The 25,363-nt window shown below is 35.4% G+C and overlaps 1 protein-coding gene across 1 annotated transcript in view; it reads right to left on the reverse strand.

Annotated features, from left to right (window-relative positions):
- Window positions 1-25,363, reverse strand: part of LOC137291701 (synaptonemal complex protein 2-like) — a 36,032-nt gene that overhangs the window by 2,838 nt on the left and 7,831 nt on the right. Inside the window, exons 12-37 of the mRNA XM_067823140.1 lie at window positions 25,198-25,270; window positions 24,672-24,838; window positions 23,436-23,498; window positions 21,958-22,228; window positions 21,158-21,331; window positions 20,301-20,391; window positions 19,539-19,632; window positions 19,126-19,156; window positions 17,275-18,929; window positions 16,688-16,821; window positions 16,159-16,225; window positions 15,827-15,885; window positions 15,182-15,215; window positions 14,929-14,990; window positions 14,329-14,599; window positions 13,971-14,175; window positions 13,409-13,464; window positions 13,181-13,262; window positions 12,455-12,507; window positions 11,507-11,624; window positions 10,879-11,144; window positions 10,596-10,690; window positions 8,463-8,562; window positions 7,252-7,310; window positions 7,023-7,101; window positions 5,291-5,356 (exon numbers count right to left, since the gene is read on the reverse strand). Of these exons, the coding sequence (XP_067679241.1) occupies window positions 5,291-5,356; window positions 7,023-7,101; window positions 7,252-7,310; window positions 8,463-8,562; window positions 10,596-10,690; window positions 10,879-11,144; window positions 11,507-11,624; window positions 12,455-12,507; window positions 13,181-13,262; window positions 13,409-13,464; window positions 13,971-14,175; window positions 14,329-14,599; window positions 14,929-14,990; window positions 15,182-15,215; window positions 15,827-15,885; window positions 16,159-16,225; window positions 16,688-16,821; window positions 17,275-18,929; window positions 19,126-19,156; window positions 19,539-19,632; window positions 20,301-20,391; window positions 21,158-21,331; window positions 21,958-22,228; window positions 23,436-23,498; window positions 24,672-24,838; window positions 25,198-25,270 (4,425 nt within the window). The remainder of the gene's footprint in view (window positions 1-5,290; window positions 5,357-7,022; window positions 7,102-7,251; window positions 7,311-8,462; window positions 8,563-10,595; window positions 10,691-10,878; window positions 11,145-11,506; window positions 11,625-12,454; window positions 12,508-13,180; window positions 13,263-13,408; window positions 13,465-13,970; window positions 14,176-14,328; window positions 14,600-14,928; window positions 14,991-15,181; window positions 15,216-15,826; window positions 15,886-16,158; window positions 16,226-16,687; window positions 16,822-17,274; window positions 18,930-19,125; window positions 19,157-19,538; window positions 19,633-20,300; window positions 20,392-21,157; window positions 21,332-21,957; window positions 22,229-23,435; window positions 23,499-24,671; window positions 24,839-25,197; window positions 25,271-25,363) is intronic.

Consider the following 25,363-nt stretch of genomic DNA (forward strand, 5'->3'; position numbering starts at 1 on the left):
AAGACCATCAGTGCTACTTCAAAGAAACATATCTTGATTAGTGTTGTATTCTTTTTAATTTAATGTCAATGTCATTAACAGCTGAATTGTGATAAAGATCTAAGGTATATATATGCTAAAACTGAAACATGTTTTCACACTTTCTCTTCTGAATGCAGCTATACTTATTTTTGTAAAAAGATGTTATTGGAAAGAAAAATTATGTAACTGCAAAGACAATTCAATACAAACCTGAAAATACCTAATACACCTAGTAGGTCTTTGCCCATTTAGATTTGCTATGCACTCCTATTAGGACCATTAAGTTTATATTTCAAGTAACAACTGATATTTTTCTTAATAATTTGTATGTTTCACGACTTTCAAAAATAGCTGTTACTTAAAGGAGTATGTTGTTACTGCAAAGACAGTTTAACATTAATGATCTTTCATTTTCGTTTTTTTCTTTCCTGCTTGATTCGGATGTGCATTAATATATGAGATGAAATTATCTTATGTTTAACAAAGAAGTCTGTTCTTGAAACTTTGAAGGTTTATATCCATTTTAAAGACTGCTAATTGAAAGACTGATGTGTGTGACTGACGATACTAAATATGACAAATCGCAATAATCAGTCTGCAAAACCATCGAAGTGTTGAACATTTAGTTTTCTAAATAATGTTAATGGGTGATAATCAACCTAAAACAAAAAGTTAGTGAAACATTCAGTTCTGTATCTATTTCAGAACTGGCAAGATGGGTATGACAAATACAGAGATTAATTTTGTTGATTTATTTGTTACTTTGACAGCATGAGGAAGATAATCAAAACTTTGATACTTTTGTTTGTAGCAAATCTTTTTAACTGTTTGAGACAGCAAACTAAGATTCTTTTGTTAGTTGTAAACCTGTTTGACAGTTTGAGGATGGTAATCCAAATTTTGATACTTTTGTTAGTTGTAAACCTGTTTGAAACTAATAAATTCATGACACTTACCATCAGCTTCTCGTTATATTTTCTTCTGAGTTCCCAAAAGAAACAAATTTCAAGATGGTAACTGCTACTTTAATTGTTGTTTATTTAAAGCACAATGTCTATCATTTTTCACATCAAAGTTTAATTCTTCTTTGTCTTCCATCAGTTTGTTGTGAAATGTCTTTCCAGTAACACTCACATGCCTTTAGGGTAACAAATCGGCAAAGTTCTAAAATATACATTATATATTATGCACTTCAAATATGGGAAACACAATACTTTTAGAAACTGATTTATATGAACCTAGCTTATCATCAATGCCACTGCTGTATTCTTGTCCTAACTCAAATCTACAATCGAATTGTCTTCTCTGTAACAAACGTGTTATTGTTAGTCATTTTATTGGGAGATATGGATATAACATGTAACACATACTATACTTCTGAGAGAACAGCCAATAAACTCTTTCTTTCATTACAGATAGATCAAAGATTTTTGTTACAATTAAATTTAAATTTCAAACTTTTCTGACATGTTTTCTTTCCAATAACAGAGATTCTTTGGCATAAAAGTACTGTCTTTGGGATAACAGGAGTAGAAAGTAAATGTTTTATGATCTAAAGAGTAAGACATTGTCAGAAATCAATCAGAAATATCAAAATATTCTCTTCAAATTACCTTCAGTGCAATACTTTTTTATGAGAGACAGTTGAGGGTATACCAAGAGTATTGAAAAGTACCAACAGATTTCAAATTTCCATCTGACACAGTGTAGAACAGGTTTATTTCATAAACATACAATCATAGAACTGAATTTTCAAGTGTGTGTAACAAAATAACAGGTAAGGTAGAATTTACAATGAAATATCTTTAAGTATCAACATATTTTTAAGTAAAATATGAATATTACTGTTGTTACAGTATGAGGTTATTGATATGTGAACCATAACAATGTAACTTGCCATTTGTGAAAATAGAGATTGGTTATTTTGTGTTTGAATTATGTTGTCTTTTGTACACCAAATAGCTGCAACTTTTCAGAATGACTCATATAACATTTTCATTTTCTGGGCTATCAATTTTAAAACAATTTCAGTGATTGAAGAATAAGCATGTTCTCTCTTATCTTTAACTGGCAACTACATATATTGTGAAAACGGGAAAAACGGTAAAGACCAGGGTAGGTGAGGTGGGGCTTTGGTGCTAGTACAAGGGTGACTTGTTTCGTCCAGGTTGGGACTCATCAGATGAAGTAGCTAGCGATGACTGAGTGTATATATACTACTTGGACCCCGAGGTGGTGGCTGGTGGACCACGGGTGGGACCGGTGGCTACCATTGGGTTCCGGTAGTTGCCGGTAGTGTATCCGGTGTGTAATGGATGTGTTGCTTATGATTTCAGGACCATGGGAGGGCAGTGCTGTAACCATGGGGATGTGTGTCCAGTTGGCAACTTATACATTAGACTGGTTGTAATGTATTGCCTCTCATTGTGTGGTTGACAATGTCCGAGTCTATATGGGTGATGTGTTGCTATTGAAGAAATATAAGCTTCACATTTTTAAATAAAGATAAAACAATGGTGTTGGTGAAAATAAGATTCTGAAACTAATTGTCTCAGTGTTTGTTATTTATCACTAGAGTGTTCAATGTAAATGAATGGAACATATCTGGGCCGACATATATAAAAAAGTAGTTATAAAGTTCGTTGGAACACCAAAAGGTTAATACAAATTGTATATAGGATAAATATAGAATTTGTATAAATAAAGTCCCTCACTGCTGGGGCCCCAGCACTCTATGATTTGAGTGAGGGGCTCAGTAAAGTAACAACACATGTGATTGTAAGAGTATATAACTTGTATTGTGGATTAGAATGAATATGTAATCTAATTGGATTTTCAGGGGTTTACACAGTGTGGTGCTCGGATGTGCGCTAAAACTCATGGCTGAGCATGGCTGAGGAGAGTATGTCCTGGTGCTCTGCTTCAGTGTTCACTAACAGACGATATTCCACCAGAAAGTTGTCAAGGGTTCTCCTTATGGCGGGGTTGGCATATAGGTTGTTGGGCAAAGTTCTGTACCCTGATGGGGAACATTGGATGAATGTCTGTAGACCAGTTTGACATCAGCGGTATGGGTACGCCACCTCTAAACAGCTTGTATGGGCATTTAGAATGACCTGGAGTATAAGTCACCTGGTTTAGGAATCCGTTTATAGTGTTCGCATGGCTCTGATGAAGCCACTGAGTGTGTCTCTCCGGCACGTAACTGGTCCCATGTAGCTTCTCATGTTGGACACTTCACCGACAAATGAGTTTCATTTTAAGGTGTTTCCGACAGTCGCTGGGCCTGTTGTATGACCGGCTACGGATGGTACACTTGAAAGCAGTGTTTCTGTGTTTGACCCTGCAGAATACTCGTGTGAAAAGGTAGCGTTTCTAGACACCTGGGTTTCAAGTAAGAATAGACTCCAAACCCTAGGGTTTTCTCTCTACTGCAAACCCACTGACACACAGTCCTATCTGCTGTTCACCTCATGTCACCCCTGACATGTTAAAACCAAAGGCCCTTACAGCCAGTTCCCATGCCTCAGGAGAATCTACTCCACCAAGGAAGAATATGCGAAACACAGCTTAAATCTCATCAAATATTACCTAAACCATGGGTATCCTAAATCTATTATACAGCAAAACAAACAGAAGTCGGATTCTATTTCTATGAGAGATCTTCTCCAGACAGGGACAAAAGCACCAGCCTCAATTCAGAAACAAGAGCTTGTTTGAGACTACAATCCCATGGACCTTGACCTAAAAAAATCATTCAGAAATGCTGGCAGCTGCTTAGCGGTTCTGAAATCTGCAACCAGATCTTCCCTCCACCACCTATTATGGCCTTCCGGCATAACAAAACTCTGAAAGACATTCTAGTAAGAGCTGCCATTACCTACCCACTCCCACCCCCATTGGTCACGGCAGATCAGTCCAATTTGTAGATGATCTATGCAACAATTATTACTGCAGAGTATGCAGAAATATCAACTCCTCTCGGTACTTTTGTAGCACTCACACAGGCCACAAATATCCGAACCATGAATACAATTGCCCTAGTTGCAATGTAGTATACCTGCTCACTTGCAACTTCTGCAACAAACAATATGTAGGTGAAACAAAAAGTGCCTTCAGAATCAGACTTTCTGAACACTTTGCAGTCATTACCTGCAAGAGGGACAACCCGTTGGTCACCATTTCAGAATTTGTCATCCATATGTTGACATGGAATTTCCATCATACATGATCTGGTCCAGTGTACAGCAGAAAGTTACTGATGTGAGTCTTCAGTAATACACCCTTCTATTGGTAAACCTGGCATCATGGACGAATTCCCATAGAGCAAAGGCACCACTTTGTTTCTTCACTAAACGCCTATTGGCTTTGGAAATAGCCCTTGCAAATATACTACCATGGACAAAGTCAAAGTTATTGCCAAGGAAACACTAAATAGACATTTTATCACCTCAAAATAGCACAGGGCCCTTGTTCATAACTTGATCGCTTGGTACTTTCTTGTATCCTCTTTGAAAATGTACATATGAAAGCATTTAAAAGTACATTTGAGTCTCAATATGATATTTTAGAAATTATTCTCTGAAAATTTCAATTTTTCAATTTTTTACTCCATAATCGGATTTAGCATAAATTTATTTGACTTTTCTTACCCATGTTTTAGTAGTACCCTGTGTTCTTGAAATTATCCATAAAAACTTTTTACCATTTAACACCAAAATAGGACTAAACAAAAGTTTTTACTTTTCCCAAATATTTATTAGTAGATCCTTGTGTTTTTTGTTGAAATAGACATACAAAGTATATTTGTGTCTTGAAAGGAGATTTTAAAAATTAGTCTCTAAACATTTCAACTTTTCAATTTTCTACCCCAAAATAGGACTTCGCATAACATTACCTGACTATTCTAACCCATTTATTGGTAGAATCGTGTGTTGTCTTGGAAAATCTACATAAAAATGTAAATTTGAACCTTTAACCATTATTCACTGAAAATGTCAATTTCTCAACTTTTCACCCCCCAAAATAGGACTTTGCATCATATTTCAAGGGAGGACATTTTAGTACTCATTAGTTATTTCTTAAACATGTTGAAAAGATTTAAATCATTTCTGTACCAAGGTTTGGTCACATTCTGACTGGATTAAAAAACTTATTAACTAAATGAACCAAAAATACCCAAACAAACACAGTCAATTCGGAAAATTAATTTGGACAATGAATATAAATATAAGCAGACAAAATTGCTTTAGAAGCAGCATATACTCACTGATTCCAATAACAATTTCCTCTGGAGGGCTGCCACATCTTTCTTCATAATCTGCTTTAGGTTAAGCTGAAAGAATACAAAATATGTGCTTATTAATAAGTATCGCCATGAGGTTTTCATGAGGGAATAACATGCAACAAAATGGCCTATTCATCCAGTGAACATGTATTTGGTCATGTCACAGCATTACAAGCATCAAGGGATGTTTAGCTGGTCAGAATGACAGCCATTATGTGTATATTCTGATACAGTAACAATTATGGCTGTAAGATACATATTCAGTGAATTCAACCTTAGCCCTACATGAAATCAGTTCGCTATTCATAACTGAATATAAATTATTTACAACTTTTTAATGGAACTTGTTTTACTTGAGAAGTTATGTCCCTTTTGAAAGTGAGATATGCAAGAATGGAATATGTAATAGCCTTGTATAAGTGCAAGTCATATTAGTTTGCAAAGGCTGCACATGGTACAGTGGACTATAACTATTTGTCTGTTACATATCAAATCTGAGTGTCATGTCAGATCACTAGTTATTACTATGACAAATTAACAGTCAACATAGGGGTTTCCATGTTGTGCATCATTTAACTACAATGATGTATTTGTGAATAATTATTTGTATTTGTTACCCAATATTCTGGATACTTATCACATTCACCACACAGTGTATTCGTTGCAGCCCTAGTAACAACACTGACATCCATATAATCATCCATGCACATTTTCAACTGTTGTGTAGATGTGCAAAGTTTAGTAAATCTTATGAATAATAGATATAGACAACAGATCTCTTTGATACGGAAGCGTATTAGGGCGTAATATTTTTGGTGTTACTATCTCCTACCTAGGACTTACTACTTAGTATCTCCTACGTAGGACTTAGTACTTAACATCTCCTACATAGGACTTACTATCTCCTACAAAGGACTTAGTACTTCCTACGTAGAACTTACTATCTCCTACATAGGACTTAGTATTTAACATCTCCTACGTAGGACTTAACATCTCCTACTTACTATCTCCTACGTAGGACTTACTATCTCCTACATAGCAGATAGTAAGTCCTCTGTAGGAGATAGTAAATCCTACGTAGGAGATAGTGACACCAAAAATATTTTTCACCATGGCCCCAATACGCTGCCATACTTTGAAGACCATGTGAGTGAGTGAGTTTAGGTTTACTCCGCACTCAGCAACATTCCAGCTATATGGCAGCAGTCTGTAAATAATTAAGTCTGGCCAAGACAATCCAGTGATCAAAGACATAAGCACTGATCTACGCAGTAGGGATACATGAAATATGACACATCCAAGTCAGCAAGCCTGACCACCCAATCTTGTTAGTCACCTCTTGCAATAAGCATGGTTTATTGAAGATAAATTCTAACCCGGATCTTCATGGAATTTTGTCAGTGTGACTTAAACCTGTATGAACACAAACATTAATCCATCAAAAGTAGCAGACACATGAATGTCCTGGGGTAGAATAGGCCTTCAGCAACCCATGCTTGCCATAAAAGGTGACTATGCTTGTCATAAGAGGTGGTCAGGCTCGCTGACTTGCTTGACACGTCATCTGTTCCCGCAGATCGATGCTCATGTTGGTCACTGGATTGTCTGGTCCAGACTCGATTATTTACAGACCGCCACCATATAGCTGGAATATTGCTGAGTGCGGCGCAAAACTAAACACACTCACTCACAATCACCAAATGTAGCACAATACCTGTTTGCTCTGAGCATTAGCTTCAGATTCTTTGAAGTTATCATCAAGTGTTGAGTGGAGCAGTTTCAGGTTTCTCAATCTGCAGATTACAATGGTACAAAGGTGTAATGCATCTGTTTAAATCGAACTATTATTATAGTGTTTAAAGATGTGTTTGGATCACACATTCAGTCTCAGACGTAATGAGCATGCCTGTTCACAAAATAGTCACAAATTGATCTTCTTGTACCTTATTTCCTGTGAAACTCTGTGTTTCTTCATTGCCTCCAACTGTTCGTGACAGAAAATCTAAAATGTCAAAAAAAGGGGTTTTATCAGACACAAAATACTGCATATCTGTTCATAACAATTTCAGAATCGAAACTTATCATTTTCATTAGGTCCCAATAGACCTAAAGGATATGGTGTTTGAATTACTTAAATCATCAATATAGTAGACTGCATTTACAACAGACATTTAAGATCATAGTCAAGTGTAAGGTGTCGGTAGATTAATTTCCTTAATTCAACACTGAAATGTGTAAATGGCTAAAGATTCAGTAAATAAAAATCCCATCGCCTGATGCCCTGGACAAGTCAGTTTTCATTTTGGGCAATCATAATATGGCATCTTACTTGTCCATGGGCTTGTAGATAATTTCTGCTGACGGTTTCAGACTGCAAATACACTTCATTTCATTTCATATCTGCTCAAAATGTAACTATTAAATTTCACAATGAATGAGTTATCTTTCCTTGCTATTTATCACTTCTCAATAAATAGTCCACTAAACATTAACATCAAGTACCATGTTGAGTTATTCTTTCACTGTTACATTATCATGACCATGACATGGGGCAAGTGGAAAATTGGTCAGGACAAGTTACTTTAAAATTCTGAACCCATGCCATTTTAAAGTTATATCCTTTCAGTAAATTTGATTTCAACTTTTCGTATTAGTTTGAGGAAGCAAAGTTTTGAGCAGATGCCAAACTCTACTTACTTCAGTAATTATAATGGGATGAAATACTGAATAATCAGAATGATTACAGATATACAATCATTGATACAATATCTCAAAAAGGCTAATGAATATGGACCAAAACTGATTAAAGGTGGATAATATTGATGCTTCAGTTTTTGAAGAAAACAGATGTTTATACCAATTAAAGAACTATAACAACACAATGGCAATATATTATTTTCTAAAAACCTGTGGTAATAAATGTAATTTGCTTGTATGTTTTCATATTCTTCTTGGTTGTTTTCTATTTCTTATTAACCATGTGTTTAACCCAGTGCTCATTTAATGAAGGATGAAAGCAACTGTTTTGGACAACATGTGAACCTTGCACTACATTAAAACTTCATGGATGATGGAAACACTGAAGGAGAGACCTAGAATCAAAATGATAACAATCATACAGCTGCTTTCAGTTTGCCATTTTAGTACAGCTTACTAAAGATTTTTCTTCTGTATTCTTCAATGCAGTTACATCTGCTTCAAGGGAGAGTAGTTCTTCAAGCATCTTGTCTTTGAAATGTTCGAGTGCTCTGCCTCTAAAGAAAGAAAACACAACAACATGTAAGTAAATGAAATGCATGATACTATTCTACTACCTATGTCTTTTATATCATACTAGTGAACACCACTATTATCAACAATACATTTGCTGGGAGAATTTGCAATGGTTAAAGGTCACATGCAACGTAAAATACAACTTTGCAGATTCTGGTACCTTTCGGTGTGCACTTACCGAAACAAATCATAAAAAATGCCAATTCAACCTGTAAAGTTGAAAAAAAAAACACGATGAAAAAAAGCCCGCGAAATCGGAGTTCAAACGTTTCACTAAATTCCCCCCAGCGCTGGGGGGAAAACTGGTTTCAACAGCTGTGCTGCGCTGCGTCCATAACGCATGCGCAGTGAATAGGTTCGCGGAGCTTGAAACAGTATGCATGCCCAGCGTCTGAGGTCGTGAGCAATAGTCTAATCTCGGTTGTGTACACAAACAAGTACATAATCTACTCGTTACGTAAAACAACTTGTTGACTGTGGCAAGCAGTCTCTGTCACAGAGAAAACTCATTGTCTCGTTTATTCACACCTATATGTCTGTCTGCCTGTCTGCTAAAGACAACATGCAATACACAGCTTCAATCATTGACAACGTGCAATTTGAACTTAACACCTATCAGACTATACGACATAAAGAAAATAAGTTGATTTATGACTCGTGCACCCGAGTCCCGTGTCTGCCACATTATGTAATTAGGCACGTGTGATACACATGACATGTTTTTATGTCTGTGGGTTGCAAACAAACTACATTCATTTTATTCGGATGACTGGATGTGACGGAAACTTGTGCAAACTCCAGATTCCAGTCCTGTTTTGTACTTGGACGAATGACAGATGGCTGGAGCCACGCAGTAGTTTACCATCTCTACTGACATGATTTTTATTGGATCGAGCGCAAATTCAGAGAACATGTATTTTCAAAACCTAACATCTCTATATACATTCTTCATGGATATCGACTTCTTTTGGTGTATATGATTTTGCTTGACAACAGAATATGAATCCATACTGAAACGACGCATCAAGTACACAAAAAGAAGTTGTTATCCACAAAGAATCTTACTTTCTTGTGACTGGCTATACTTCTAAAATGCCCATCAAACAGATCATCTTTCTGTACACACAATGAACCCTCAGCATGTCAGCAAATGGAACAGCCAATCGGAAGCCGTCGTTACACTTGAGTGCATATCCACCCGCTATGACTGGGTTCGGTCTCCCGAGGGCTTCGTTTCGGGGGAAGTAAGCCCAAGTACAAAATATTGCACTTTTGAATCGCGATTGTACGCTTATAATTTTGTTTATTTGTTTTTTTAAAAGCAGCAATGTATATTATATGTCATGAATAAGTGATAAATGTGTTTTAATTATGTTTGATTTTTTGGTTGCATGTGACCTTTAAGTGATTAAATGATGAAATTGTGAGCCATGGTCATGTTTAAAAATACCTCCTTACGTCAAATGAAATTCTAAAATTGAGCCTCCCTTAAGATTACCCTTCAAACATCTCTAAATCTCCAGGTCTAACATTTCAGACATTTAACCCTAGATCCATTCCCTTAGCTCTCATTTTCCGAAAGTACCAGCCCTTGATTTTCATCAATACTTCACTGAAATAAGGTGTTAATAAAAAGGGAATGGGTAAGCATAAGATGGACAAGAAGACAACTATTGTTATCACAGAGAACAGACAGCAATGTTGATGATAATTGCCAAGCAAACATTATGGGTGGTATTTAAGTGTCTGACTGAATATTTCACATTGTCTTTGTGTGAAGTTGTTATTTGTGGCATGTGACACTTGTTTGCTGTTTATAAATCTTATGTTTGTTATCATATGATGTTAATAATTTCAATGCCAGTTATAAGAAATGTTAACTCTATAATATTTGTTTAACTTAATTCTGTGGGTCCTGTGAATTTTCAGTGGGTCAGACAGACATTTGAAACTTTCTGGACCCAATGTCCTGTTACTTTGAACACCACTGTGAACACTAGGGATCAATACCCACCTGTCATGGCTTTCAGATGTCCAGATTTTATAGATATGTTTCTGAGTGTTTCTTAGGGCCCCTCTGGTGAGTTCAGTTAGCTGCTGATGTTTAGCCTGTATTCAGACACATACATCAATAATGTTAGTGCATTGAGATGAACAGTCAAGTAACACACCAACAACTTGAGTCAATGAGATATATTTCCATCCCAAGTCAGCATGCGCTATTGCCTTAAATCATCAAAGATATTGTTATAGCTCATCATAAATCATATGCTAATAAGACCAATAAGCTAACATACCTTCAGTTGCTTTTGCATGTCCATTCCAAATGACTGGATGTAAGTTGAAATGCCTGTATTTATTCCACTGTCACAACCAAGATCCATCAACAAATCTAGTTCACCATTTTGAGAAGAAGATCCATCTTCAGTCTGCTGGTCTGGCAGGTGAAACGGTGGAACTGGTGTTGGACAGGACTTAAGGGGTTGTGCTATTTTAGAAGGTAGTCTGTTTGAAATATTTTCTTCTTTGTCTGGTGGTATTGGTGAATTCCCAATAGCAGGTTCTTTTTAAAAAAAAAAACCCAGAAAAATAATCATTCCCAAATGAACATGAAGTGCTCAAGTGCTCTTTCTCAACAGACAAAAAGCAAAAGCAAATGTATGAAAACGAAAATTAGATGTTAAACAATATTCAAGAGAGAAACTTATTTCAAGATATTACATGTATGCTGATTTAAATGGTGCCTGTATAAGGGTGCTCACTCATCCTTTTATTGTACATGGACATCTTTTGTCATCTTTTATTGCTGCACCTCTGGAGCATGGTAACTTGCATTGCTAAGAAAGTTATTTCCACAAATAGGTTTTTCTTGCTTACTTGTCTGTGAGGAGTACATTTTAAATGCCAGAATAGATTCAAAAGTACCAGGTAAATCTTTCCTGAACAATTTCCTTGGACAGAAACTTTTCTCATCATCATTGTGTGGATCCGATTCAGATGACAACATATCATCACTTTCACTCTCATCCAATATCTTCAGATGCTGCACATACTGGTTAAGGATATACTTAATACATTAGTGGTTTCCTGTGGGACAATGACATGATCTGCCAAGTAAAAAATTGAAACCAATTAGTGGTTAACACTTACAAGCATGGGGCACAGAGAACTTTTTCTGAATTCCTTTTGTTTTTCAATAGTGGTCTTAGAACAGGGTTCATACAGAATTTCAAGACCAAAATTTAAGGCCTTTTCAAGGTTTTTCTGGGAAAAATTAAGGCCAACAAGAGAAGCAATTATATAAGTAAACCTGATCAAAATAGTAAAACACACAACTTCTGAGCACTGTTAGGTTTACTATGGAATTAAAAACACCCAGCCTTATGCCAAATCTTACCTAGACAGACATCAAAGTTAAGACCAGTAGACATCATTAAGTATGTAACCATCTAAACACCTTCAACACCAATGAAAGAATATATTAGGAAAGTATATTAATACTTTTAAAACAAAGTTGTAAAAACAGCTGTAATGAATCTATATTACACCCACACACACTTTAGATGTTACTTAGCAGACACAATCTTCAGTTCATCAATCTTGAAATTCAAGACCTTTTCAAGGCTCAAGTCTTTTTTCCTGGCTGTTTAAGGGTAAGTGCCCAACTTCTGGGCTTTTTCAAGATTGCACAGACCCTGTAGAAACACATGAAACTAGAAACATTTTGTCTGTTGAAATATGCAGTTTTCAGCATTCAGTTTAAAGCAGACACAATCAAATATTTGTCAGAATGGATTTATTACAGACACTTTTTTCAAGACACAAGCCTATTTCATATCAACAGCTCCTTTTCTTCCATTGCTCAAAGGATACCCTATACTTCCGTTTGAGAGCAGAACGATGTGGCCGCACAGTGGATGATGGACCTCAAAGAAAGAATATATCTAAGAGTCATAATACAATTACTTTCATGCATAACAAAATCAGAAGAAACAATAAGACAAAGCACTAAATAGGTTCAGAGACATCTGCTCCAAAAACATGAAAACAACTGTCCTTCTCCTCACCACCCCCATCAAAAAGGTAAAGATACAGAAAAAAGACACACAATAAAAACATTACAGAATATGAAAGGCACTGTACAGAAATGTACAGTTTGAAAGTTATGCTCTTGAAATGAACCCTACAGAATTCATGACAAAGCAAAAAAAGATAGACTCAACTTTGTGGAACATTAAGGGCCATCAAGTTTCAGTGCACTCTACCCACAAACAGATTTTCAAGAAAGGTTTTTGTGATAAGAATGTCCACGAACAGGTGTGTTCCTTCATCATATATATTTAATCCCTTCCACAAGTTAAGGAAAAGCAACACTTAAAGTCAGTATTTTTTTAGTTACAATAAAATTTTAGCTACTTAATTCTTAAATTCAGATCAAGAAAATCAATACTTTCATGTACATAGCAATAGTTTCTTGGTTACAAAGAATTATCAGGAATATTTGGAAAAGGAAAAACAAGCATCTGTAAAGTTGGGAAGTACTGTACCTCTATTAATAATTAATTCTCTTTCAGAAAATGAAAATTCTTAGAACAATACCTGATCTGACCATTTTGTCTGCACATCGGCTGAGAAGTTTAGGAATGCTTTCATGGTCTTTAAGTGGTAGAGAGTATTCTTTCTGAAAAAGCAATTATTTGTCTGAAGTGTGTTGAATCAGATTTCTGATTTAGAATTATAGATCATAAGTGTCCTTGTGACGTCCTAAGCAACTGCATGGATTCTTGACATAAGACACTATCAATATTTAAGTTGAATGAAACTCACACAGACTTCAAACTGTTGAGTTAGGGCAACATCAGCTGTTTCAGATCCAGCTTGATCTGCAAAATAAACATACTTGTCTTGATTATCAAGAAACATGATTTCATTAATTAATACATCATAAACTAGCTTGGACTTCAGTGAGTAATTTGAATGATAACACGCTGGACCTGCAGCAAATCTACTTCATTAGTATGTCAAGAGAATCTAAGTCAGCATGATGGTAGTCTGTGAATAATTGAATCTGTGTCAAATACGGCTGTGACTGAAATGAACCACATTCCACTTTGTCAGGTTACAGTACCTTGCAGTTATCCAATTTCACCGAGCCTGACCACTGGATTTATCCTACATGAGTGGATGTAATCGAAATCAAAATCCCTGGGTGGGATAATAGGATAGTAGTGTTGGCATTTACAGATTTACATACCTGCAGATTTACAGGATGCTTTGTTGTTTTGATAGTTTGTTGATTAATGCCACATTCAGCAATATTCCTGGCATTTGCCCCTAATGACAAGCATGGGTTGCTGAAGACCAGTCTGATCTTATCTAACGTACCAACCTCCATCAGACCATTGGAAACTGCCAGGTGTTTTGGGGGTCTTTGGTGTAGAGATGAACCTCACATCAAGTGGACTGTATCGTCTCTTTGAGTTGTGAACCTTAGGCGTTCCTCTCTGTAAAATGTTTGAAGTTATTGCTGAATGAATGACAGATGACACATTTGTGAGTTCTCCATTTGCAGACTTTGTTGGAGCGTCAGAATCCTGCTAAAAAGAAATAATCCAGCAACACTGTAACAAAATAGGTTTAATAGAAGTCACTCTCATTATTGTAAATGTAGGTTCTGCAATGACTTGATGAAACATCTCAGTTCAAGTAATGTAAGGACCTATTAACCAACATATATGGTTCCATACCTGGGTTAAAATTAGATCCTCTGCTTCTCTCCTTATGAGTAGAATGTCACCATCATCACTGACCCCACCATCATTATCTTCCTCACTATCATCTTTGTCAACATCGGCCTCACTTTGCTCATCACCATTCTCATCATTTCTATTCTCATTCTGACTATCTGTGTCAGTAGATCTATGCTGTCTCTTTCTCATGGCAGGTTTTCTCTTGTAAGTTTTCTGACTTTTCTTTTTCTTAGCAGTTGATTGCCTAGCTATCCAACTTAGTTCACTTCTGGAAATGAGGTAATAAAATTAAGACCTTGACCTCTCAAAAAACAAGAACTATAGTGTCTGGACTATATCATGGCATAGAAGAATATGTTTGCATGCGAATTGAAGAATACACAATAACCATAACAACGATGCACCATTTTTAAGATGATCCCTTACACTGAAAACAACACCTACAAATGTCAATCCTGTTCCTATGGCACATTGTATGGTCAATACGTTGTAAAATATATATCCCTTCCTATTTTGTGATGGTTGTCTTTTGACTACTATGAGGGCTTTTTTAAACATCCATAAAATGCATTAAAGGAAAGGAATTGTACAACTTACTTCAAATCATTTATTATTGAACAGTTGTCCTGACGATAATCTTCATCTAAGCTTTTTGTCACCTGGGACTGAAAAGACACATATATGTCAAAAAACATTCATGAAAGTTCATCACTTGTATAGTCAATGATCATTTGACTGATGAATAAAACTTAAATACAAATATTCAAGCATTCAAAAGTTTACAGAAAATATAATGTCAGGCTCTGAGGGTCAATTTTCAATGCTTCTGCTTATGTTTCTTTATCATTACCTTTTTCTGTAAGTTTGTCTTGTGTTCCTCATCTCTGTAAATACAAAAATAATCGTTCCATATTGTGATGTTGAGAGTTGAAACAAGAAAAAATTACAATTCACATAATTGTATTTACTTTATAAAGTTTTAAACTTTCAGCGTAAATGTACACATGAACTACTCACAACTTGTAACATAGTACATCAGCTACCCAAAATATCAATTTTAACAAACAGGTCACACAATCATATGTATACATACTTTCTGGAATTTCAAACTATAAGAGGGCAGTAGTGTAGCCTAGTGGTTAAAGCGTTCATTCGTCAGACTTAGGGTCGATTCCCCATATGGGTATGATGTGTGAAACCCATTTCTGGTGACATGATATTGCTGGAATATTGCTAAAAGTGACATAAACCTAAACTCACTCAAACTATTAGGGTAAATGTACACCTAAACTTTTCACGTCTTGGAACTTAGTTCATCAAACATTCAGACAGGACCAATAAACAAAGCCACTAATATTGACAGAATACAATGAGTGCATGTGCAACAGTCTGGTCAGATCACTGTTAGTTTGAATTCACAACATCACAGCAGATTCTTTCCCCCCCCCCGACTAAACATGAGCACAATACCATGCCACTGTCCATGAGAACTTACTGTTTACTGAACACCTTGTCCAAACCTTCTATTTCTATGGAGGACTGGTCAACTAGTGACTGAAGATAGCAAAGAAGACAAACAGTCAACATACTCTTCAGAATACCAGACTTTCTGATAAATAACGACTGATTACTGGAGCCAATAACCCTCATGGTTTTAGACAGTAAAATCTGTATAAGAAAATATGCAATCATAATGTGTAAAATACATGTACGTTTTTGCACAGATAATTTAACAAAAACAACAAATTTTTGCATCTGATAATTATTTTTCAGAGTACATAATTTTATTCAAGTAAGTCATATATATCAATCAGAACATTTACTCACCTCGCAAATTGCTGCGAAGTTTTCAATAACACCAGTATTAGTGGTACCATTTTCATATCTGTCTGAACTGAGAGGATTGATTGATTTTACCAAATATGTAGTGTAATTTAACAGCAAAAACTGGAATACTGATGGTTTGTGCAGCAAACTCAGAGTATATTTTTCTGGTTATACTTGCCCATTTCAGATATCCTTGTTATAAAAGACAACTGTTCATAAACATGTAGACATGTCTACATCTTGAAAATCTATTTGCAGTATGAAATAAGCTGTATGAAACAGAAACTCCTCAACTGATGTGTATTTTGGTGAGGATAATAAGTGGCCCATTCTAAATTCAGAAAATAGCTAATAATCCTGAAAATGGCCCATTGTCAAATTTCTCTTTCCCAACCCCTGCATTACTGATTTCATGTTGAGTCTATAGCATTGAGACAAAATATTTACTGGTTAAAAACTAAATCGAAAGCTTTCAAACAAATTTAACAAAACCCAACTATAATCTAACACTTCTAGTACGTAAGTATACCTTTCACTGTCCAATTTCTCAGAAGCCTTGCCTTTACTTCTTGATTTTGAACTCTGCTTCTTCTTCTTTGGTGCATCTGCCACAACAGTTTTCTTTTCCTCTTCTAACCTCTGGTCACAGTGTTTCAGCTTTTGCTGAATCAATAGTACAATCTCATATCAGCCGAAAAGTGGCAGATATCGACACAAGGGTTTACATAACCACAGCTGTCCAAGACACATAATATGAAAAATGTGAATATTTTAGCAAACACATGTAAAGCATAGGATATCACAATGCATGTGTTCCATATCTATTTTACATAAATCAGTGCTATATTGAGTAATGTCCATTTCAGCATCTGCTGACCATGTGCTGAAATCAGGTTACACTATTTTTCCTTGACCAAAGAAACACAACCTTATGCTAATAGAGACAGTTAGTGACATGGTACTTAATATAAGAAATACTAATGGGAAATTATAGATTAAATAATAACTGGTATATTTTCCAGTAGATATTTGGGCAACAAAGTTTATTCAAACTGAAAATTCTATCAAACATGTGTATCAGAGTGAACAGAAGTGAACAAATTATGATAAACCTACCTCTTTTGTCCTGCTTTCAAGTTGATCTTTTTCCTGGAGGAGACTGTCATTATTCTCTTCCTGAATATGCATTAATTCTGCATTTCCATTTTGTGTCGGTAACAACACAGACAAATCAGGATTAAACAATTTGAATTTAGGATTTTTTGTTTTCTTTCTTGAGCAAGTTGAGTCATTCTGAATTACTTCAGTGTCCTTCAGCATAACCACATTGGCCTTAGACCCCCTTCTTTCAGGGCAAATACATGATTCTTCATCATGATTCTGTTGATTTCTTTTAGATGTACTGTTCTCACCATTTTCTTTTTTGTTGATGCTTTCTTTTTTGGCATTTTTACTCTTTTTGTCAACACTCTTCCAGCTGGTATAGCTCTGTGATAAAACTGCTGACTTTCCACCCTTCTTATTTAGCTTCTGATGCCACGTCTTCATGTAATTGGTTGCTATAGTCTCTGAACTTACATTAACCCCAACCTCTGATCTGTGTTTGAAAAACTTTGAGGTGTTCATACTTGTAACCTGTATACCATTTTCTTTATTAGTCAGGTTGATATCCATGGCTTCAGCTGGATTGGTTTCAAACTGAGAGTGAGACTGCTCTTCATATTCCATATCAAAATTATAAGGATCACTTGCAGGGCTGGAATTATTGGAAAGTTCTGGAAAATATAAGCCAGAATGAGACAGTAACCTGTGTATACTGTTTGGTTTAACATACAATGACATCTTTGTTGTTGCTGATGATTCCTTAGGCAAATCTTTGGAAGTGTCATTTGTCATGCTGAATGGGCTTTCAAAGAGATTTCCTACATTTTCAGAACTACTGAATTCTTCATTATACACATTACTATGTTTAGCCTTAGCTTTTCGACTTGGCAATACTCTTTTACAGTGTTTTTCTAATAGATGAGGTTCCTTAGTATGTTCTTCTTCTGTTTCATGACACCCACTAGTCTTTACTTTCTGCTTTGACTTGGGTGGTTTTCCATGAGCTTTCTTGTGTTCAGCTCCTCTCTTCACTTCTGTATTTGTAGTGAACCCAGACAGCTTATGTTCTACTTCTTGAGCGAAAGCATTTTTGTCTTTACATTTGTTCTTCTTCTTTGTTGCTGAATCCTTACCAGTTGTCTTGTTTTTCACTGCATTTTTGTCATTCATGTCTTTATGAGAAGGCAAAGTATTCAATCTTGAGACCCTCACATGTGCCTCTGTGAGTTGTGATGTAACATCACCAGGAACACATTGAAGTGATGATTCACTGCTTACACCCTCTTCAATAATGTTCAAATTTTGCACTTTATCTTTGGGCTGGATTAGTTTCCTCTGTTTTTCTGCGAATATCTTCTGTTTTCCTGATATTGCCTTTGTAGTAACTGTGGAGCTGTATAAACAATCAGTGTTTTTACTTGTATCTTGAACATCACTTGAACCTTCTATCTGTGTCTCATACTGGGATTCCTGAATTACATTTTCATCCAACGATGATGGACGGTCTGAGGATTGGGTCATCAAGTTTTCATCAGCTTGATCCATTTGTTGGCAATTTTGTGAGATATTTTGGTCTGTCTTATTCCCTTGTTTTTTCTTTTTCAAAGACTTTCTTGTTCCTTGTGATACATGTTTGTCAACATGTTTGAAGTCATTATCAATGTCTACTGAAAACACAACATATATTCTTTCATAATCACATTTCATACTGAATGCATCATTCTACTGGACTGTTTCTGTATAGATTGAGTACTCTAACGGTAACTGTATGGGTAGTAGAATACAAAAATAACAACATAGTCTTTGTATTAGATATAGACTAGCTGATAAAGTATAGTGGAATGACAGAACTGATGAACTTACCTGTAAAATCAAAACTGGAATCTTTCTCTTTCTGAAATGAAGTTACAGAAAATACAATCATCTATGAACTCCACTAATAAATAGGAGAAGCAGTATGTAATTCAGTGACTACTAAACAGAAACATGAATGTATCTGTTGTGAAGATGGGAAAAATCATATGCATACTAAAATTGTTTTTTTTTTAAAAAAAAAATGGCTGCCACAAATCTGTATAAATATTTGCCATTGAGATGCTGATGCATTTTTCATGTATCTTCAAAATTTCATGTACATTCTTACTGTAAAGATACCCTTAAATTGAACAGAGTTTCAAAAAGTAATTGTCGTCCCCAAACTAACAATGTACTGAATGGAAATATTGTGCTGCAAATAATAAAGGGACACTCAAATAAACATTTGATAAAAAATCTACCTCTTTTTGATCCTTGGATAGGACATCATCCCCATCACGTTGCAATACCGCTCCTTCAGCCAGATCGATCCCACTGTCACTTAAACCTGGATTCCTATTTAACAAAATATTTATTACTCAAATTAAGATAATTCACTGAATAATCACATGGCATTATTGACATCAATGATAAAATAAAGAATACTCTTGATTCTATCATTAATGACATCATTTTTCAGCTGCTTTTCTCTCTGAACCATCAACTGTTCACATAATGCAGACTTTCTAGCTTTATTATATACTTGAACTCTGTCTTTCAATCTGTGCTTGTGTTATATTAAAACACTTTTTGTATTAAATTCATTCCCTTTCTACCTCGTGTGATGAATATTTAGTTTATCCAGATAGTAAACAAACGGAGATTTGGATAAGTTCCTTTGCCATGGCTAATGGCAATTATCGGTAACTGATACTATGAAAATATGGAGGTGTTGTGATACATTTCCCATGTGTATAATCCCTGTTATCTGAGTTGCTTTTAGCAAGCTTTACAACATTTACATGACATGTACAGAAACATGTACTGCATATAAAGCCTGCATTTCTTCATAGCACGTGCATCAATCAATGTATGGTATGCTGGAATAGATGCAATGATATATTTATCAATATTTGATTGAAGTATGTTTAGTGATGTGACAGTGTATGTCCTGTTTATTTTCAACTAGACTACTACTACTTGAACCACAACTACTACTACAACAATTGTCATACTTATTGTACCTCTGGCACTTTGGAAGGGCAGCATTTGTTGTTATGGGTTGGTGATCTGCCATAGGCAATGAATCTGGAATAATATCATCCTGCCATGCATCTAGAAAAAAAAGAAAGAGATAAACATGTCTGCATGCTTTGTAAAATATATCTGCAGCAATCAGGGATGTATGGCTCAACACTTGTTTTCATACTTGTCCTTTGAAAAAGAGACAGTGGCACAGAAAAGACAATATGTCAATGAAAATTTACCTATGGTTCTCCATTAAAAAGATATGTCAGTCAGTATGCCAGATATTGCTCTCAAGTAAACATTACCCCATCTTTCTACTTTGCAAAACCACACATGTTGTAACCTGCACTTACATCTGCTGATCGGTGCCCTAAGAAAGTCTAATGCTAATTACAAGTCCATAGCATCACTATAGAATATCTCAACCAATCCACAAAACTTTCAAACTGGAACGCTTTCATGTACAAATGGTCTGGACACACTGTACCAACTTATAGCAAGATGAAGGCGGCAGAAAGTGTGTTTCAGGTGATTAATAATTTCCAGATTATTTTATTCATTATTACTGAGAAACATTGTTTTACATCAAAACCCATAATACATGTAAATGACAAAGCAAATATGAATCAGTTTTATTTGTGACAAAACCCATGTGATTTTAACCTTCAATAAAAGACAATCATATTTCTTGTTAAGTTTAAGTGAATACACCCTAATTTATAACAGTCATTATTACACACTATATTATAGGAACATACATATATATATTCCTTGATATTTATATAAGTAATATCATGTTATCATTTCATTCAAAACAGAAAGTTAATATGCAAGTTGTAACTACAACAATCACCTGAAGACATATCCTGTGTACATGTTCCCTGAGTATCATGTTTTCCCTTTTGTTTGATTTTCTGAACCTTCTGCAACTTTTTTGAGGTACCATCTCTAATCGTGACAACTGGTGTTTTCACCTTTGGCCGAACATTTTTGACAGTGGGTGTTTTTGGTGCAGCAAAAGTACTTTCTGAAATAAGATGAAGAGGTGATTAAAATAACAATGAATGCCTTCCTGCATTATTAAAACCCTCTCTTTTAGACCAACATGTCTAGATATATTCAAAACAAGTGTTGGGCACAACAGTCAACCAAGAACTGAACTCTACAGACTTACATCAATTAGTTGTGCCTTGAGCCGTGGTTTAAAATTCATACCTGTGTCAGTTTGTTCTTCTTACTCTTTATGCCACAACTGCCAATATACCAGCCATATCATGTAACTGATGCTGGGGGCACATAACAAGTGCAGTGATCATTATTATGATATCCAAGATTGTTAACTAAATCACAAAGCTAGATCACTGGATTTTGGATCCATATTGTCTACTTACAACAAACACTGGTCACTTGAGGCCATTCTACCTCAAAATCCCATCAAGGCACCTATACTCACAGGCTTTACCAAAGCTGTAAACCTGGGTTTACACATCCTTGGGTTTTTCCCCAGAATATACTGACACACCTTGGACATGGCTGAAGTACTGAATTAAACCAGCCTCACTCATTTATTCCATAACTAGTTGATAACATCAGGCAAAACAATTAATGATAATGTTTCTATGCAAAAATGAAACAACAAGACTGCAAACTAACTCTTGGAATGTGATGGTTGGTATGTCTGTGTTGTTTTTCTTTCATTGTTTGTTCTTGCATGCTGTATCATCTGTATGTTTCGTGAAGATGATACAGATTCTTGATCTTGTTCTTGTGAGCACAGTGATCTGGCTGGTGTTGACATGGGAATACTCGGCACGGATATCTTTGTACGCAGTGGAGTGAGCTTCATAGGACTTCCATGTGAGTTGTCTTGTAATGCTGCTACACCACCTTCGTGAGTGGACCTTCTGCATAATGGAGATTCAGTCTGAAATTACCATGAAACATAAATGAATTCATTAACAGAAATACTGGGTTACTTCTATCAAAACATACTGTCTGTTAAGATTAGAACTATTGTTGGTAAAATATCTAATCACCACTAATAAGAACTCTACAGAGGATGTGAACCCATTAAACAGGATTTACTTCTCATTAGTAATTTGAACATCTCACTTGAATCAGAGTTCAAAAACTTTTAAAAGATATGTGAAAAAGAATTGCTCAGAACGTCTTTCAAATTGCAACTGGATGTATGCATAAAAAACATCTACCCAAAACAGCCACATTCATCAATGAGTTCAAATAAGCTAAGAAGTTAAGATAACGTGCACTTTACTGAATTGGTGCTCATAAAATGCTGAAAACTGCTTGTGACTAGGTGTGAAACAATACAGCAAGGCCATGAAATGATATTGATCATAATGCACAGGTTACAAAATTACATTTTCAAGCCAAAATACACATAAACCCCCTGATTATCAATATTCAGTGCAGGTTCCAAAGGAAAACATAGATATATGATTGTAGAGGCTATTATGGTACTAAACTTCAAATGTAAACTACAGTTCATTGTGTGATATTTGATTGACAAAAGCCTGGCAGTGTGGATTGTGATTAATATTGTCTTGTATCAATACTGAAAAAATTGTATCAAGTATCATATTGTTGCTGGAAACCTTGTAATGCACAAGTGAATGTTTCACCCTTACTTGAAACACCATTTCATTATAGATTTGCATATGATTACTTACAAAGGATAAGTGTATATGCACCAACAACTGCTTTTTAACATATGTTTTTATCCTTCCATAGTACACCAACTTCCAAATGTCTCTCAAAGAAACTATTCTTAAAGAGTTTGGATATCATGGTTCATGCGCAAAACCGTATGTGACAGTAGGTGACAGTAGGGACGTGTATTGATTTTCCTGCTTTATTCCATATCAATACTATAAGATCTTCATAAAAAAACACATATTAAATAAGAGTAAACAATTTACTTCTAAGAGACGTTTTATTGACATATTACCTTTTACAGATGGTGCCACCACTTGTTAAACAAATGCTGTGGTGACTTGCTACATTTATTACATAATTACATTCGGGACACAAATTTCTACAAAATGATAGCAAATTTAGCAATTTTTTTACCTTCTGATATTTGGTATGCACCCTCCTTAATGTTTTCTTACCTCTTCATAGAGAACATTCTGCACATTCAGATGCAGTGGCAAAATGGCTGAAGAGGCTTTCCTCTGAAAGATAACAGCATTTTATGTTTTATGGTTTGGCAAAATAACTCCAACTGATTCAACTCCAATACTGAATACTTAAAGCAAATAGTTAAATAAAATACTTGTAGTCTAACTTTGATCTTAACACATCTGGCAGACCAATCAGAGAGCATGATTTCAAAACGTCATGGTATCAGGAACACATGTTATTCTTAGAACTCAGGGCTAGGAGGGGTCAAAAGTATCTACTCGAAGCGTTTTCTCTAACACATATGACATCAATGATGGTTAATTAAAATGTAGATGATAATTTAATAATATTACATACCAATAACTGAAGTGCGGGTAAAATCAATTTAATGAAAGTAACCAGAAGTAGATAATTTAACACCACAACCTTCATTGGCCGGTGGCTAAGGATCTGAGATTTGCGGTTCCAATTCCGCTTGAGCAAACATTAGTATCGTGAACTTAATCTTGAACGATATTTTTCAGTTGATTTCAAACACTCACTTATCATTTGAATGTTGATGTTCATATAAGGTTAGGAAAAGTAAAACCTTGGAAGAGGTCTTTTTGGCGAAAAGTAAAACCAGTTCCCCTAAAACAAAAACCTCAAATGTGGTTTAATTTTGGGAAAACAAGAGATGACCTAATATAGAATGAGAAGCGGGATTTAGGTTTATATCAATTGGGGATGTATACCGGTGGTCATCTGGCTGCAAATTTAGTTATATCAGCGATTTCTTCGGCAGCAAGTTTAAGGTTTCGATTCGTTATACCACTTTCAAACGTTTTATCGTAATCGATGACAAAATCGCCATGATCTAAACTAGTGTCCTTGCTTGATTGACAGGTCGCCATCTTTGCTTTTAAACAATGTGTGTAGGGATGCATTCAAAAGTTTTAGAGAAGCGGTTTTTAATTGTGATCATTAACCAATCAGAACTTGTGTCACATACTAAGTTGAATTAGAATTATGTATAAATTTTCAACAACAATATCTTTTAATCTTGAAAGAATAAAATATTACATTGCTTAATCTATTTGTCACATGATCATAATGGATCTGATATTATTGAGACAGGTACACGGTTCCAACTCATTACCGACCCGTACCGAGTAGCTGGGTTACCTGTCCTAGCCCTACACAAGACAGAATACATACAGATCATAGAAATGATTGGGACTTACATTTGCACACTTTTCACTTCCAAACACAGACATCAGAGCTTTCCTTGGGTTGTATTTGGTTTGCACAAATAGCTCAAAGAGTTTTCCACTACACTGCATCATATTGGGGTATAGACAGTTGATGTCCTTTTTCAGTTCAATAGAAGATATTCCAATGTTGTCATGTTCTGAAAGTAAGTAACTGCTTTTGTTTAATTGTGATGCATGTATTGCAAGTGGCTGCCATGCAATGGTAAACAAAGTTGCAGTATTTGATAAAACATTCACTTATCACTAAAACAACCACGAAATCACCATGAAATGTACATTAAATCATACATATACACTTTCTAATGAAAACTACATATCCAATAGGGATATATGTTTAATCAAGTTTATCTCATTTTGTGAGGTCAGTTCAAAATTAAATCATGCTTATTGAATATAGATACCTAGTTTTAACATCAATAATAAACTTTGTATAATTTACATTTTGAACACAACAAATATAGAACTACGTCTATATATAGCACATATAACACTGTACCTGTGTAACTGTAACTTTTCACATCGCCCAATGATACACTCAATGTCTCCCACAAATCTTGTTCTCCTTGACTCTGAAATGATAGTCAAGACTACCATGTACTTGCAAAATAACAAAGATAATGTGATGGGGGAAGGACTGTGTTTTTACAGAGCAAGCCAGACTT

The sequence above is a fragment of the Haliotis asinina genome, chromosome 7 (assembly GCF_037392515.1).
Source record: "Haliotis asinina isolate JCU_RB_2024 chromosome 7, JCU_Hal_asi_v2, whole genome shotgun sequence".
Taxonomy (NCBI): domain Eukaryota; kingdom Metazoa; phylum Mollusca; class Gastropoda; order Lepetellida; family Haliotidae; genus Haliotis; species Haliotis asinina.